Source organism: Eurypyga helias, unplaced genomic scaffold (assembly GCF_000690775.1).
Source record: "Eurypyga helias isolate BGI_N326 unplaced genomic scaffold, ASM69077v1 scaffold29195, whole genome shotgun sequence".
NCBI classification, from domain to species: Eukaryota; Metazoa; Chordata; class Aves; order Eurypygiformes; family Eurypygidae; genus Eurypyga; species Eurypyga helias.
Genome location: NW_010251376.1, coordinates 39,523 through 55,621, shown reverse-complemented (window position 1 = coordinate 55,621; position 16,099 = coordinate 39,523). Strand labels below are relative to the sequence as shown.

General features: G+C 38.2%; 1 protein-coding gene across 1 annotated transcript in view; it reads right to left on the bottom strand.

The window, feature by feature from the left end:
• Positions 1 to 2,809: 2,809 nt before the first annotated feature.
• The window catches only part of PLEKHH2 (pleckstrin homology domain containing, family H (with MyTH4 domain) member 2), a 48,616-nt gene continuing 35,326 nt past the window's right edge, over positions 2,810 to 16,099 (bottom strand). The window contains exons 19-29 of the mRNA XM_010152014.1: positions 15,671 to 15,850; positions 13,800 to 13,897; positions 13,159 to 13,336; positions 11,560 to 11,715; positions 10,066 to 10,163; positions 9,592 to 9,733; positions 8,721 to 8,866; positions 7,042 to 7,171; positions 6,060 to 6,146; positions 4,232 to 4,369; positions 2,810 to 3,117 (exon numbers count right to left, since the gene is read on the bottom strand). Coding sequence (XP_010150316.1) covers positions 2,935 to 3,117; positions 4,232 to 4,369; positions 6,060 to 6,146; positions 7,042 to 7,171; positions 8,721 to 8,866; positions 9,592 to 9,733; positions 10,066 to 10,163; positions 11,560 to 11,715; positions 13,159 to 13,336; positions 13,800 to 13,897; positions 15,671 to 15,850 — 1,536 coding nt within the window. The 3' untranslated portion in view covers positions 2,810 to 2,934. The remainder of the gene's footprint in view (positions 3,118 to 4,231; positions 4,370 to 6,059; positions 6,147 to 7,041; positions 7,172 to 8,720; positions 8,867 to 9,591; positions 9,734 to 10,065; positions 10,164 to 11,559; positions 11,716 to 13,158; positions 13,337 to 13,799; positions 13,898 to 15,670; positions 15,851 to 16,099) is intronic.

The following is a 16,099-nucleotide window of genomic DNA, read 5'->3' as shown; positions in this document are numbered from 1 at the left end:
AAGACTGAGGTGTGGAGAAGGCAGAACAGATTATCTGCCCAGACTACAATTTTTAGCTTTGCTGCCTTACGTTGTGTGGTAACCTTTAAGTAGCTCTGGAGCTAGATTAACGTGAAGCAAGTCCCCCAGAGACCTGCACAGCTGTGTTTGCAAGCCAAGCTGTTGAAGTCTGCTTGTGTGTGTTAAGACTTGATGTACTGACTCTTAACTTGAATTGCCTGCTTGAGGAGGTTCATACTATGGAAATGTGCTGATCAAGTCCTGGAAGAAGCTTCGTTGTTTAGTGTGGCATCGTCACGGTATGTGTGATTCAGAGTGCACTGATTTAGTAAAAATTAACACAGCATTCCTGTAATGCGACAGTATGGGATTAATGGTGACCTGTAGCGAGCAGTTAGTGATAGTAAGTCTGGAAAGTGCTACCAAAACCAGGGAAACTAAGACATGAATTGCTGCTGGCACGATGGTTTAGGGATAGACTGCAGCAGCGAGGGTGTAAGACGAGAAAGCAAAGCGATGTCTAAGAGTTATCAACCCAAAGGCAGGCAGGAAGGTCATACTCCATAGATGGTATGCTGCTTTATACCAGCTGCTTGTAAGGCTGTAAGGGGTAATGAAAACTGTTTAAAAGACTCAAAATCTTCGTATTGGCTGTTTGTATCATGTTGTCTCTAAATTTAACAAAGATTTTTAAAACTATGTAAACAAGCTCGCTAGCAACGTGCTCTGCTTTTTTTGCCTTCTATTAGAAATAGAACCTGATCTGCCACATTCATTTAAAACTAGACAGTTAGGAAAGAATTACTAGTTGGAGTAATCTAGGTTGATGCTTATCATAATTTCCTGATGACATGAAGATTTTTGTATTTGTAAACTGAAGTTTATAATCATCGTATTTAAGAAGCTTTAGACCTCGACCCAAGTTTAACCGATATGATAGCATGTTTAAATTTGCAGACACCCCGCCCCCATCAAAACTTTGGAAGTTAACCATCCGCTGATGACCAAGGGATTAATTCCTAACCCAATCACACCACGCTATGTGCATCACTCCGAGTGCTGCACGAGATGCTGCAGTTGGTGCCAGGGTCTCTTGTAGCTTCCAGTCGCCTTTCCTTGATGGTGGCAGGAGATCAGCCACTCACTAGGAGGTAAAACTCCTGCTGCTGACCCTGCCTCACTGAAAGAGAAGGATCTAGTGCTGCGACCAGCATGGAAGGGTAAAAGTTACCAGGAAGTTCTTAACTGCATTGCAGATGGGAAAGCATCCGCATAGAGTGTGTTTGGTACTTGCTTGTCATTTTCAAGACAAAGCACCAGCCCATCGTACTGTTCAGAAGTCGCTGCTGGAGTCCTGCAGGCTTCAGTAGCTGTGGCAGGACTCTGAGAGCTGTCAGAAGAAATGTATTTATCAAGTCAGCTGGCCAATTTGACTTCCCACTTTAAGAGCATGATCTTTTCACAACCTGTATCTCCCTTCCAGTCCACGTTAATCCTTAAGGGAGGGCACTCCCTACCTTTCATAGAGAGCAAGCAGCTGAAAATTCCTTTTCTCTTAGTTTGAGTGTGTATATATCTGAAATGCTTAAATATCGTAAACCAAAGGAGATTTTCAGCCTTCAGATACTAGAATTCATCACTGTGAAATTACTTATGCTTTATTAAAAAAAGAAAAAAAACCAAAAAAACCCCAAACAAAAAAAACCCCAAACCAACCCGATGAGGGTTAGCAGTCAGGGATTAATGACCCATGATCATTAGTGTGAGCAGAGCGGAAATTGTGACATGTATAGAAATCAGTGATTTATGTTTGGCTACCTTCTCTGTGGTTGGACCCAAAATATCCATTAGAGTATGCCGCTGATCCATGTCAGAGCCTGCAGAAGTGGTTTCGTTGCACAGAAATGAAAATGTGAGGATTGGAAGGAAAAATGGGTGTGATCTCTGTATACTTGGCCCTGCACAGCACTGAGGCTTGAAGCTGAAACAGGCAACTGGGAAGTGCTCCCAGGTCTGACAGTGCAGATGCAGCATTAAGTCTTGGGTGTGCAAGAACATTATATTAGTATTATAATATGAAATGTATAGATACAAATGAAAACCAAGAAGTCCAGCTTTTACAAAATATTATTCTGAATCAATGTATATACATTATACACATTATACATGGACTCTGTATGTCACATTTGTCTCCAAGTTTACTCACAACAGTTCAGGCAATGGCTTGCTGTACTCTGCTAGGGCAGAGATGGATTACTTAGAAATTTACCAGACCAAGGCTGAATATTTGCCAAACAAAATAGCTGTATAACAAAGGCTAGAGTGTAACATGAGAATACTCTTTCAGTTTTTAAGAGTTATGTGATGTGCTTAAGGGTGTTTTTTAAAGAAGAAACAATGATACAAATCAACTAATTTGTTCTTTTTAGTCTTATGACCAAAAAAACCCCAATACAAGCTGTATTGAAAATACAAGCTGAAGTGGAAAACATTCTGTGACTTTTTTTAAAAAAAAAAAAAAAAAAAATTTCTTTCAAAGTGATGGTTATACAACTTGTATAATTTTGAAAAATAGAGATGAATTGTTAAAGACAGTTTGGTCCCTGAGTAAGTATCTGGAAAATGACAAAAATCTATACAATTGTTCCCAAGGCCACCTTTCCCCATCACTACAACAGACACATTTCTCTCTGAGCTGTAGGGACAAGCTACCCTCGGTAAAGCAAAATCCTTAAACTGGCTCCTCATCATTCCAGTTGAGGCCGGGGCTTTCATTAGATGGCTCCTCCTGTTATATACCATTGAAAAGAATGTAAAACTGTTCCCCTTCCTTTTGTTTATGGACCTGCTTGTGCTCTGTCTTGTACATCCCAAGGTTTTCAACCAGTGTAGAAACCCTGTAACAAAGATGGATTATCATGACACACAATCCTTTCATAACAAAGTGGGACATTTTGTTGGTCTGTTGTTTGCCAGGAGTGGCTGACTCCCCGTTTCCTTGAGTTTCTGTCCACTCTGGGGTGTCAGTAACGCTGGTGCAGAGAGGTGATGAGCAGCTCCTTTCAGCTGATGGAAGTTGTTAATATAGCTGGCAATCAGTAGAGTGATCTCAAGAATCTATAACAGGAACATAAAAAAATCTCTGAAAAATAGTGATGTGTTTTGACTGCTGAAAAAATAGATAACTTTTTAGCAAGTGACAATCACCATCAACTGGAAAAGTACTTGTACTTTATCAAGCAAATTAATGATGGGGAGAGAGGAGATGCCTAACAGAGCTTCTTTCTATGGCTCCTTGCAGATAATGTAATGCTATTCCCACCAGTATGCGGGATAATTTGTCTTCCAGAGTCTGAAATTATTCAAACAGATGGTCCCTTTCACTTTGAGAGAGACTTTTTAAGTCTGAAAGATGACACTCCTAGAAAAAACTTCCATGATGTGTTCCCTCCGTTCTGCTAGGAAGTATCTAGTGCTCAGAGAACTAAAGGCGCAGCGTAGATAAAAGGAATAAAGACTTATGGGAGCTTTTAACCATGTTTTTCTCTTTGCAGTCCACACAGCCTTGCCTGTAAGGGCACAGTCTGAGGGAAACTTGGACAGATGTATTTTACTATGCTTATTCACACGGTGCGTCATGTTTTGACCCAAATTTATATGTGGAATTTTGTATTGGGATTCATAAATTGTTCTAACAGCAAAAGACTTTGAAATCTTTGCTTTTTGTAAGAAAATATAGTGAGTCTTACCAGTGAAGGAGAGAATCTAGATTTAAAAAGCATGAACAGTTTCTTTACCAAAGGTAAAAATATCCTAGGGTTTTTATGAAGTGACTGATCTTTCAGAGCTTGGGTTCTATAATTCCACTGTAGAACATAAATGTACCTTCTTAAAAATTAACTCTGGTTTTTATTGCTCTGATCAAGCAAACAGGCTAGTTTTTGGGTACTGCATATACCTCCTATCCTTAATAGCTACCTTTGCCCTTATGTAGAAAATGTGGAATATTATAGACACGGATGTGAAAAGAAAAGGAACACATTGGTATTGTCACTGGTAGCTCTTATATTACTAATTGTTTTGCTCTCTGAAACCATCTGGCAAAAGTCAATAATTTGAGATTACTAGGCATAAAGAAGGTGTTTCATCTTTCACATCTGTTAAGGATTATCTACTAGAAAAAGGAGAAAAGTAGCAGATGGTGGGAAACTATTTTGGATAATATACCAACCTTTGGTTTTGTCATGGCAAAAAGGTGTTTTTCAGCTGATTTGTCCTTTGTCTGAGCATTGTTAATAACCAACATAAAATCATCTTGATAGCCTCCGAAAGTCATCAGACTCTTATATGTATATGTAACAGTTAATCGCTGAAAAAAGAAAACCCAAAGAATAAAATGCAAATCTATAAGCAGGACAGTGCAGGAAAATCAGAAAATATTCTTCTAAAGATATTATTTAAAAAATATAATTAAATGTTTATTTTTCAAAATCTCTTATGAGTCTTGAAGTGAACTGTAAATTTTAGAATAGATTCATTCAGATCTTCACTATGAGGAATTTCTGCCGCAGGTGATAACTCTTTTGAGTTTGACCTCTGTTTCTATTCCAAATTAGTTAAATCAAAGATATAAGCAGGTTTCAACCCAAGTGTGTAATTCAATTTACACAAGTCTTGACTGACTTTGAGAGAAGTTAATCTTAGAAATTCCATTTGAAACTGAAGCAGTGTCTAAATAAATTAAATGGCAGTGTATGAGACATGTAAAGGGATTTAACTCCAGGACTTCTTTCTGTTCAGTGCTGTAGTTTACATACGCACAATTGAAACTAAATTCTGTTCTCATTTTTTCACATCTCTGATCAGCTTTCCAGGCCTCAGATCTTGTTCAATGTTCGACACCACACTAATGGCCTTGGAGTTTACAATTAGCATTTAGTTTATTTAGTTACCACCCCTATTAATTTGCTGCAGATGTGAACATCTAAAATGAATTGTAAGACAGTATCTGTACGATAGCTGGCTTAACGTCCTTCGGTTACTAAACCTCTTCTTGCCCTTGTTTTGATTTAGACTTTTCTCTAACTATTCCTTGCAACATAATTTCTGATACCCTTGATCCTTCCTACAGCAAATCATCGTATTCCCTGGAAACTGAGCATTTCTTGAATGGCAAGTAATGCCCGCCGATACTGTAAACAGGCAGTGCTCTGCAGAAATGCTGCAGCCAGCTCTGTATGAGCCCATAGTGCTTATAGAGCTGTCTGTAATCTGACACAAGCTCCTTTTGCTGGCTCTCTGAACAGAGCTGCTGTTTGCTCTCCTCATGTTCTTTGTTTTATTATTCCTTTAACTGCACAGAAACATAATGAAAAGGCCCATATCAGACAATTATGAAGTTGAGATTTTAATTTTCTGATATTCAATATTAGCACTTGCTAATAACACCATGCCATTCTGTTTCTTTGCAGGATATAAATTAAAGCACGTATCTTCTCAGGAATTGCTTTTTTACACTGATTACCATGAGTCGTTTTCTTTGTAAACTTTTATTGCAAATCAAAGAAAAATCATAGCCTAAAATGACATAATTAAATAACACTGGGTTATATTACCTACTATTAAACAAAAATAATACAATGAAAATAACAATCTTTTAAAGTAACTGCTCTTTGCAGAGTGTATGTATTATGAATAATAATGGAAAATTAAGTCTCCAGGAAAAGAAAATTAATGTTATTGTAAGAACTGTAACTATGGATCTCCTGACATCTGAATGATTAAAACATTAACATTTCATTAAAAGATATAAAAACTGTATCTGATAAACAAATAAATTCTGTGCAAAGAATTCATTACTTCTTTCTATTATTAGTGCTGCTATAATGATGATAACATTAAAGTGTTTTGAAAGGAATGGATTTTCGCTTTAAGAGAAAGACTAGATAACTTAGCATGGAAGGCTAATGCCATCTTTTATGTAGTATGGTGGTGTATCTTTACGTATATTCAGTATTAAAATCTGCTTTGACCAAAATTAAAGAAGAAATTTCACTTACCATAGAGCTATAGTCTAGGATGCTTATGCCCTCCTCATGTACAGCAAACCATATGAAGGACTTCTCAACTGAGGATGTTGCTAGAGGCTAGAAAGAGAAATGCTCTTTAATTACTACCTCAATATGAGGCAATATGCAAATAATTATTAACTCTGAGCTATTCTAGAACTCTCTCCATCCACAGAGCTTACTGAGATTTATGCTGGGAGGGCACTGACGTAAAGGAGCTGGAGTAGCTGCCCAGTGTCATGTAGGCGGCCAGTGGCAGAACTAAGAACTCAACCTGATGCTCTTGAAGCTTCCCTGGTGCTTCGTCCAATCAAATGTATAATTTCATTAACAAACTTTAAAAAAAAAGCAAACCCAAACAAGTGTTTCAAAGTTTGTTCACTGGCACATATGTCTACATAAGCAAAGAACAGAGTGCTGATAATCAATTTTATATATTATACATATAGGCTGGGATTACCTAATAAAACATAATGGGTGAGGTGACAGTTCTGTGTAACACAGCTGTTAGTCGAATCAAGAGAATTAAGGTACTAGTGGTTTAAGAGAATTTGAGAGAGGCCAGCACAGAAGGCAGTGCTCTAAATACCCTTAACCCTGCATTTTGTTTTTCAGCACGATTCAGCTTCCACAGCCAGTTAATAATGCCTTTTTAATATTCTGCTAGTTATCAGATTAAACAAGTCTGAAACAAAAAGGCTATATCCAACTAAGATATAAGAAAATTAAAAGATACCACCTAGATTAATGAAGTAAAGCAAATAATAAGTGTTTTGGACAGTTACTATTATGGCATACTTAGTACTACGGCTGCTGCATTTCAGCAGTATATGGCTTAAGCATGTCAGTAATTTGACAAGAGATTCCATCAGTGCATGTGGAACACTCATTTTCAACAAAAAGGTATTACTGTTTGCAATCTATATTTACATTAAAAAAGCCCCCACCACTCCAACTCAGTCAAGTTTCTTACTTTTGCTGCAAACAGTTTAGCACCAAAGAAAGACCATTTTCTGGCTACAGTGAGGTAAATGCGCACACAGTCTGCAGCACTGTGCCCCCGGAGAGCCATCCATCTTGTAGACAATCGCTGACAAAGCTGTCTGTCGAAATGAAATATGTAATTTAGTTATTGAAAGGAATTTAAATGCTTACCCATAGCGAGTTTAATGAGCAAAAGAAAATCCATTTGTTAAAATGATAATTTAAGTTAATACAACAACTATCACTTCTACAGTATTAAATAAATCCAAAACATCATTTAGTATTTTTATGCACATGAAAATTACAAAGTATCTAATAATTTCTGCAACATTATGATTAAATATTGATGTAGCAGTTGCAGCATAAAGGGAAAAAGTCTGCTGCAGCTTTTAATGTGTCTCTACAGAAGATCAATCTACCTTTATCAGTACTCAACAGCTATGCCAGTTGTCACCCCAAAAATCCATCCAGCTTAGCACATGTATCTTTACCTGTGGCTAGTAGCAGATGTGGAAGATACAGCTTAACACTACTCTTTTGTTAGTGTTATCTGGGCACCCCCTCCAATAAATGTGCTTCTGATGTGTTCACTCTGGCTCTTTTGTGGCCCCATGGTGAGGTGGTTCAATAAAATGATCCTATGGAAAACTAATCCTCCAGAAACCCCCAAAAACCCCTCTAGCACACTGACTTGCAGGAATGAGTCACCTGGCAGCCACAGGATTATCAGATGGAGCCCAAGGAAAGGGAGGGGGAATGGGTAGTAAAGGGAGATCTTTCACTTGATGCTTATTCTGACTGAAGTTTATGAAGTCAGACTGCACACACAGCAAAAGAATGTAAGAAACAGGGCAGGTATAGAGTGATTCTTTCACTGCCACAGACTTCCAGCTCTGGCAATTGGTAGTTCCGGGACTACTTGAGCAGTTCAACAGATGTTTGACTTACCCTCCTTGAGTTAGTCTAATCTAGGGCCTCTTACACTTTGTTCCTTGAAACTGATTGCATAACTTGTCTTTGTTGTGTGTTCACTTCTGAATGCCCTTATTATCTATTGAGTATGTATTAATGTTACTTTGTGCAATTGATCAAGGCTTTAAACTTTCTCAGCCCTGTAGTGAAGAATGAGGAAAATATTTCTAGAATGCTCACTGGACTTCAGAATTGCTGTATCATTGACTTTGGATAATTTATGACACTGTTCTGCTCTTTATGTTAGTAGGTGTTGACTGAAATGAGTTGCTGATTATTTGTTTTAAATTAAGTGATACTTCACCAGCAGGTCCGCTAAGTTAACTAACGTACATTTGGCCATCTGCCAGAGAATTCACGTTGGAGTAGCGAACAGTCGCATCAGATCCTTGTGTCCTTTACTTTCAGTAGTCTGTGCGCAGACTTAATTTAATTTGCTGAATCAGGAAAGTAAGAATTTCAAAATCTCTGGGTGTTGTAATGCTGTGGAGTAACTTGCACAGCTTTTGCTGGAATGCGTGCTTAATGACAGGCCTCTGATTAGATCATAAATATGCAGAGCAAATGGATTCTTCAGTTTAGTAAGAAAATGAGTTTCAAACACCAGTCTAGGCAAATACGGACAGCTGGACGACTTAAAACCTCCTCGTTTCACTCCGAGAGTTTTAGAGAACATGACTGCAAAACACGGCTCACCTTAACTGTTCCTCTGAACAACCATGCCTGTATCTCTTAGGGTAGAACCTCTCCAAAACTTGTTTTAGTGTTTGATTGGACTTGGACTGGGAACTGACTTGCCCAGCTGGAGTTGAGAAAGGCCGTTCAAAGTCTCCAATCTCTACCTAAGGGAAAGACCACAAAGAAGAAATTTTGTGTTACTCCAGAGGAATTTTCTAGCTGGGTATTATGAACTACCTTCTCTTCTGTCTTACCAAGTATAAAGTGAGAAACAGTTTGTCAATGTGTATTTTTCACTGGTATAAAAGTTGTGCAAATAATTTTATTTCTCTTATTTTACACGTACCGTGGACAAAAGATAAATACTAGGTATAAATTGTACAAATATAATACTTACTAGTTCTGCTGTGATATTGCTAGATCTCCAGCTGACACAAACCAGTTTAGATTTATTGAGTAACACCATCAAATAACTTTCTCAATAACCTTCCTTTGAGCCTTTAATTTTTAAAAAATAAACCAGATCTTATCAAGACCATGTCTAGTAAAGGAGTCTGAGGCTTTCATTAAACAGCTGCTGCTTGGGTGTATTAGCCTGCAGAAATCACGTCAAGAATAGTGAATGAAGAGATGGTACATGATTACGTGATACTTTACCAAGGAGGTAAAGCCCTGTTCAGCCGTACTGCTGCCAGCAGCACCACAGGCTGTCAAGCGTTTTGCGGAAGCACGGAGGGTCAGCTGTACACAAAGATTCCAGCCTACTGCTGCACTCATGTGCACAAGGAGGGGGTCACTTGCATGTCAAGCCATCCTGGACCAGTTTGTTTAATTTAAAGTTTTTCCTCTGCAAAACTGCTGTGTGAGTCATTAATGCACAGGGATTTACCTGAGCTAGAAGAGCTGTCAATTCCATCGCTAGTTCTTTGTTTACGGGGAAAAGTCCATTGACTATTTGATCATTTGTCTGATATACTAGCAGCAGCTTCTCTCGGTCTGTCTCCCCGTGAACTTGAACTGAAAAATAAAGCCTCCAGAAAAGACAGAAAGTTATTAAATAAAGAAGATAGGGAAGTGCATTAGCCATGAGGATTAGCAGTAGCTGCTCAGAATGTGACATGTCTTCCGAGTTCAGTGTTGCCTTCTTTTTTTTTTTAATTTTGGCAGCCCTGCTCACCTCTTAAGAACTGGGAAAAAAAACCCTACAGTTTGTTTGGTTGGGTTTTTTAATTCTCTAGTTACACCCATTTACTATTTTTATTGCAAGCTTTGAGTCAGCCAGTATTTTTCAGATGAAGAAACTCTGCAGAAATTAAAACCAAATCTGGGGCCAAGGCAGAGAAGTTACACTTGCTACACAAACCTGTTTTTGTAAGTAAGGCGGACAGTCCTTGTGCCTTCGCATTTCCCAGGGTGTTGTTCTTTTGAGGCTTGCTCCCATTTTGAAATAATGTCACAGATCTAGAAGGAAAGCAATGCAAAACCAACTTTGCTGTCTATTCCTCTTTGAAAACATCTTTGAATGGAAATTGTCTACTTATTTTAGTATTGTTTTACCTATTACATACCAGAAAGATGCATAGCTTGAATTTTTAAACTTAGTGAAAGGGAACTTTACTTACATTTCTTAGTTGGAGCATTTAATAATTAATGTTTTTGTCGTGTATCTTGCAACATACCCACTGTCTTTGGAAACGAGCCGTGACATGCTTATATGGAAAGGCCAGGTACTTGATGTAACAGCAGGCAATGAATGTGTAGTTATACAGAGTGAGTTGTTCCATAATTAATTGAATGCCTTTGATCTCTGCCTTCTCTTTCTGCTGCATGCTGGAGTTTTTCAGGGCCTTTCTATTAACTGCTACAAAGTTTGCATGAAGTTTGTTACAAAGTGCAGCGAGAGAAGCGGGGTAGGTGAGCATATGGGGAGAAGGTGGAACAGGGGTCCTGCGAGTCCTGCAGGGCTTCATGTCACCATCCCTTCATAAAAGAGCCTTCCTGGAAGCAGTAATGTGACCAGCTTCTGAAATCGCATTTACCAAGAAAATAAGTGCATTATTAATGCATTTTGCTTTCCATATGATAACTATTCTAGTCGGGGAAGAGATCTGCTCATGATGACCCTGCTTGTGTTTGTCACTAAGGCCTGGTTGTACCACACTTTGTAACTTGAAGTGCAGCTGTGAACACTGGCCGGAGGGTGCAAAAGAACTACTTGATAGAGGCACAAACATTTATTATTCACTAGTTGCTAAAAAGTTTTTAAAAAATTCCTACTATTTTACTAAAGCATAGATGATACTGTATTTTGCCAATCTTTACTGCAAAGAATTGAATACTGGCAATTAGAGGGAACTAATATTCAGAATTCAGAACAATAAGCCAAACATCGGAAATTTCCTGAACTGAACCCTAATTATTCTGTATTTAGATAATGAAGCATTTATTTTTTTTCTTCCCCAGTGTGAATGACTTTTAGGACCTTAAATGGTCATCTTTTGGAGCTATACAAGCAATGTTAACTGAAATCTCTAAATGCAACTTGGACTCCAATTGCATTTTAAAGGACACTGATTAGCAACGGCTTACTTCTTCTTTTTTTAACCCAGCAGCTACTTCTATGAATAATATCAGTCTCCTCGACAAAGCTTTTAAATATAGTTCACTGAATTCATTTCAGCAATTGAAAAAGTAATTTTTTTAAATTTTAATCTTTCCTTTTACATTATGAGGGAGAAAACCTAAAGACAGTTTTCGGCCTGGAAAATGTCTTCCTTTACATTGTCTGCAGACAGATCTGTAAAATGAAGATATTCTGTTGTTTTATATGCCTAGCTCATTAAAGGTTTTTATTTACCTTGATGTTTCCTTGAAGACAGTGCTCTATATCCTTGCCAGAGGGATCATCAGAAAACAGTGCAAATCCTGACTGAGCTGGTTTTCTCATTCCTGTATCCTGGTTCAGGGTATTCAGAAATTCTTCCACTGTGGTAGATGCATCAAACCCAACAACCTAGAAGAATAAATTTTGGCTGCTTTTGATCAAGTTTATTAACACACACACCCCCACACCCACCCACCCCAAACAAAACAAAACAAAAAAACCCAAAACAAAACCAAAACAATAGACATCTAAGATATTGAAGGATAATACCTCTACAATAACAGTGGCAATATAAAACCCATTTCATCCCCTGTGAATAACTTAGTTATAGGAAATTAAAAAAATCCATAAAGGGCTTGGAAAAGATTCAAGGTCTCCACATGGGAAGTCAGTTTAGTGGCGTTTTTGTCCATTCAAAAATTGACAAACTTCCCAGCAGATTACACATTACAGCATTTTGTTTATAGAACCAAAGTCACTATAAAAGACTCCAAATGTAATATTTTTTGTTTTCTTTTCTTTGTTTATACTAGTGTCTTTGCACTTGGTACACTTCAATTTCTGTTACAGAAAAGGATCTTGGACTTATATTTTGGGCTTCTTAGTGGTTACAATTAGAAAGTATCTGTTGAATCTAGCTTTAGAGATGCGTACAAGAGTTTGCAATACCACTACATTGGTTAGTTGCTGATCCCACTGTAGGAATTTATTTATTTAAATACAATCTTCATAACCCTTAAGTATACGTTTTTGAGCAATAACTAACTAATGAGCAGTTATTTGTCTTCTTCTTCAAACTTCAATTTTGAAACCTTTTAGGAAGATTTAAATACAGGTTGCCTCTTCTGCTTTACTGGGCAAGCAGTAACAATCAATAAACATAGCAGGGGGGGAAAAGCAGAGTTCGTCTGTGACCTGAAATGTAAAGTTTATTCGATATAGTCTTGATATCGTATAAAAACTTGCTTTCTTCTCTAGGAATACTGTGAATCGTTAAAAAAACTCTTTTGAGCCAGCTCTCACAGTTAGAAACACAAACCAGGATGTGAAGCAATACACATGGAAGCCCATGGAAAGTTTTCTACAGGCTTTGACTGATGAAGTCCCCAGAGAGTTAAGACTAAAGCTGTGTTTGCTCTGTAACAAATATGGTTATCCTGCATGACTGATAATGGGAGTTTCAGCTGTGCTTCCAGGCCCTCCCCGAGATCTTTAACTTTCAAGATGTCTGATGAAAGGAAGTGGAATTTAATACCTTTCCCTGTTCTTCAGTGTAATTCATTCATCTGGTGGTCAGGTTAAATATGAAACAGAACTTTAGCATTTCTCATTCTTAAGAGGTTTTATTTTTTTTTTCTTTCTTTAAAGATTTTTTTTTCCCCCAAACCTTTAATCGTAGTTGGTCAAATCCTTTTCGATTACCTTGTGCTTTCCATTGCTCGTACTGGCAGAGGGTGAAACTTGAACCATGTTTTCCCTAACACTTACAATTCTGTTTCTGATATGCCACTTCATGTATATGCTAGTAGCAAGAATTTGGCAGGTTAGGTTTTGTGGTCTGCCTGACATTACCTGATATATGCCATTCATGAAATGAACCGGAATGCTGAAGGGCAGCGAATGGTGGTAGGGGTTTCTTAGAAGAGTGGAAAGGATTTCCATTCGGGAAGGTCTGGCTTCTCGGTCTCCGTTCTGCTGGGTACGCTCTACACATCGCTGACAATATATTGCATATTTCCCAAATTCAGTCCTGTGACACAAAGAGAAATAAGGCAATTCTGGGGGACTGATAGAAAGGATAGCAAACTGTGAGTAGATCTCTCTGGGGGTGCCAAATGGGAGGAGCATTCAGGTTTCACTCTGAGATGTCCAACACATTTTTCATGTGGAATTATGAAGAGAATTAGTCCTCTGAGACCAAGAGAATTGTGCCAGAGATGAACATGGCTCAGAGTGTTTTGACATATTTTGGTTTTCATGGTTTTGCAACATACAGTCAGAGTTCCACTGCAGAGTATTTTTCAAAACAAAGGATAACTTTCCCAAGTGATGCACAGAAGTAACGTGCCCCAGTTACATGGCACTGGAGCACAATTCCACTCAAATTTAATTTAAAATGTATGTCAAAAGATCTGAAATATTAAATGGAAGATTGAAAATAAGGTACTTCAGAAAGACTAGTTGACTAGCTGGGTAATAATATTCAGGCACACCTGGAATCTGCGTTCTTCTTTAAATGAAGTTTAAGAAGCCAAAGGAATGGGTGCTGAGGCAGAAAGAGTCCAACGCAGAGAGCCAAGAGCTGCAAGCCCTGGACAAAAGGAAGACATTCACTGTTTTAAACATCTTACAAAGCAAAACTTACTGCTGTGTCTGCTGGCCAGCAGTGCAGCTTACTGTGCCAAGACAAGTAACAGACAGCTGTAAACAGGAATAAAAAACAAAACACAGAAAAAAAAGCTGAGTAAATAAGTATGTCACCTCACTGGAAGGCTAAAATGATTTCTGCTTACTTGTGTACAGCAAGTTTCTTTTGGGGCTGGAAATGGGAAAGCAGATAGGTTTCTACAAAAAGCAGTTCATACACAGGAAAAAACCCACTAAGGCTGCAAAGCCAAGCACTAAGAAATGAGGAGAAGCCTATGGAATTTTAATTCAGCTCTCCTGTTAATATATATTAAGCAATCCATAAGACATTTTCCTCCCATCAAGTAGATAGTAACCATTGAAAAAACAATTATTCAATATTTTGGTATATTTTCATTGCTCAATATGTATCCATAGGCTTCCCTTCATACAGACTGCTCTCATGTACTCTGGGTACACACTTACTAATGTTGCAACTACTTTTCTTAGAATTTTATCAGTGCATCATACTGAAATTCAGAAAATCGGGGTTCTCTATTGTGATTTATCTGACTCCCCTTGTATTAAACAGCAATTCGACAGCACAGGCACAGATACTCCCTTTCATCAAATACCTGTATTTTGATGGAGGACAGCATTGGGTCTGTTTCAGGAAGACACTGCAATAGAAGCACGTGTAGAAGACTACACCATGAATTTAGGACTTAAAACAGTGTGAGGCTGTAAATGTTTTACTGAACATTTCAGCTCTTAAAAATCATGCCAGTGGCTTATGATAGCAAAATTTATTTATCTGTAACAGAGGGAAGGCCTGGCCAGTGGTACAGAAGTACCAAAGAAGATTATGGCTAGTTTAAATTCCATCAGCCATACGTAACTTCAGGGTGTGCTAATTGACCTGAATGTGCTATGTCTGTTATAAAAGCTGGGTGGATGTTTTAGCGATGCACACATACTGGCTGTATCCCAGATATGGGCTGTTTCTAGATAATAGGTATGTCTGCTGGTCATGTTCTGCTTTCTATGGCAAGAGAAAAACCTTAATATAGTAATTTCCTTTTTCATTGTCTGATCCATCTCCTTATTCTGTAGGCATTGCTCCATCATAAGTACTATTGTTCCAGTTCTGTTAATTCTACACAAGCTATAAGTATTTCCTTTCAATTTCAGTTAATTGAACTGTTAGATATTTGGATAGTAGTGGACAAAGTGAAGAATTTTAAGTATGCATTTATAATGCAGGGTGTGTGCAGAACAGCATGACACACAAGAGGTGACATCTGTCAGAAACCCTGAGCGTATCTGAGATTCCACAACATGGCACTACAGCTTTTCTGCACACTCATGCCAGAGAGACATCTGCCATGTGGTTTAGCCCACCGAGCTTCCTGATGCAGCACCTCTCTTAGGAAACATGCAGTAAAAGAGAGTAAGATTCTATATATGATACTCCACTTAGCTTGAAGACAGCCCATTGTTTGTCCAGCCTTTAGGAACAGCACAGGCACAGATATACCCTGTCACCAGATACACATACTTACAGGGAGGATGGCATCAGCTTTGTTTCAGGAAGACACAGCAGTAATAAGATGTTTTTTATCTGATTTTAAGTAGGCAGATGCTACAGAACTACGGAGCCCCTTTCCCACCCTGAACAGTCTGTGTAGCTCCTTCTCTGCTGCTGAAATAGGTACCCTTAAAATCAATACTGGGTTACCTGTATTGGTCCTGCCTGGTTTTGTGGATGTCGACGTCTAGTCTGTTTAATAAGCTGACAACAGATCTCATTTTGAAGTTCAGGATGTGTGAGGCAGATCTGTAAAGCACTTTGGGCCAAAGATACATGGTAATCAATAGCAGGAGAGTCAACTGCAGCATTTATAAACAACTGGCAGGTCTAGATAGAAAATAATAAGCAAGTGAGTGTACACAGAACAAGCTGCAACAAATCTTTTAGACATTCTATATAAAAGAAGTGTGCTATAATTGGTCAAAATCAGTCAGTTTACCAGTAGACTAAGAAAACCCTGCTGACCCTGCAAAAAGGGGTGAAAAAGGGCCAGAATGGATGAAAAGCTATACAGAGAGACAGGATAAAACCACCTCTTTAAAAAAAAAACGGGCTTTTCACTCTGTATCTAATGGA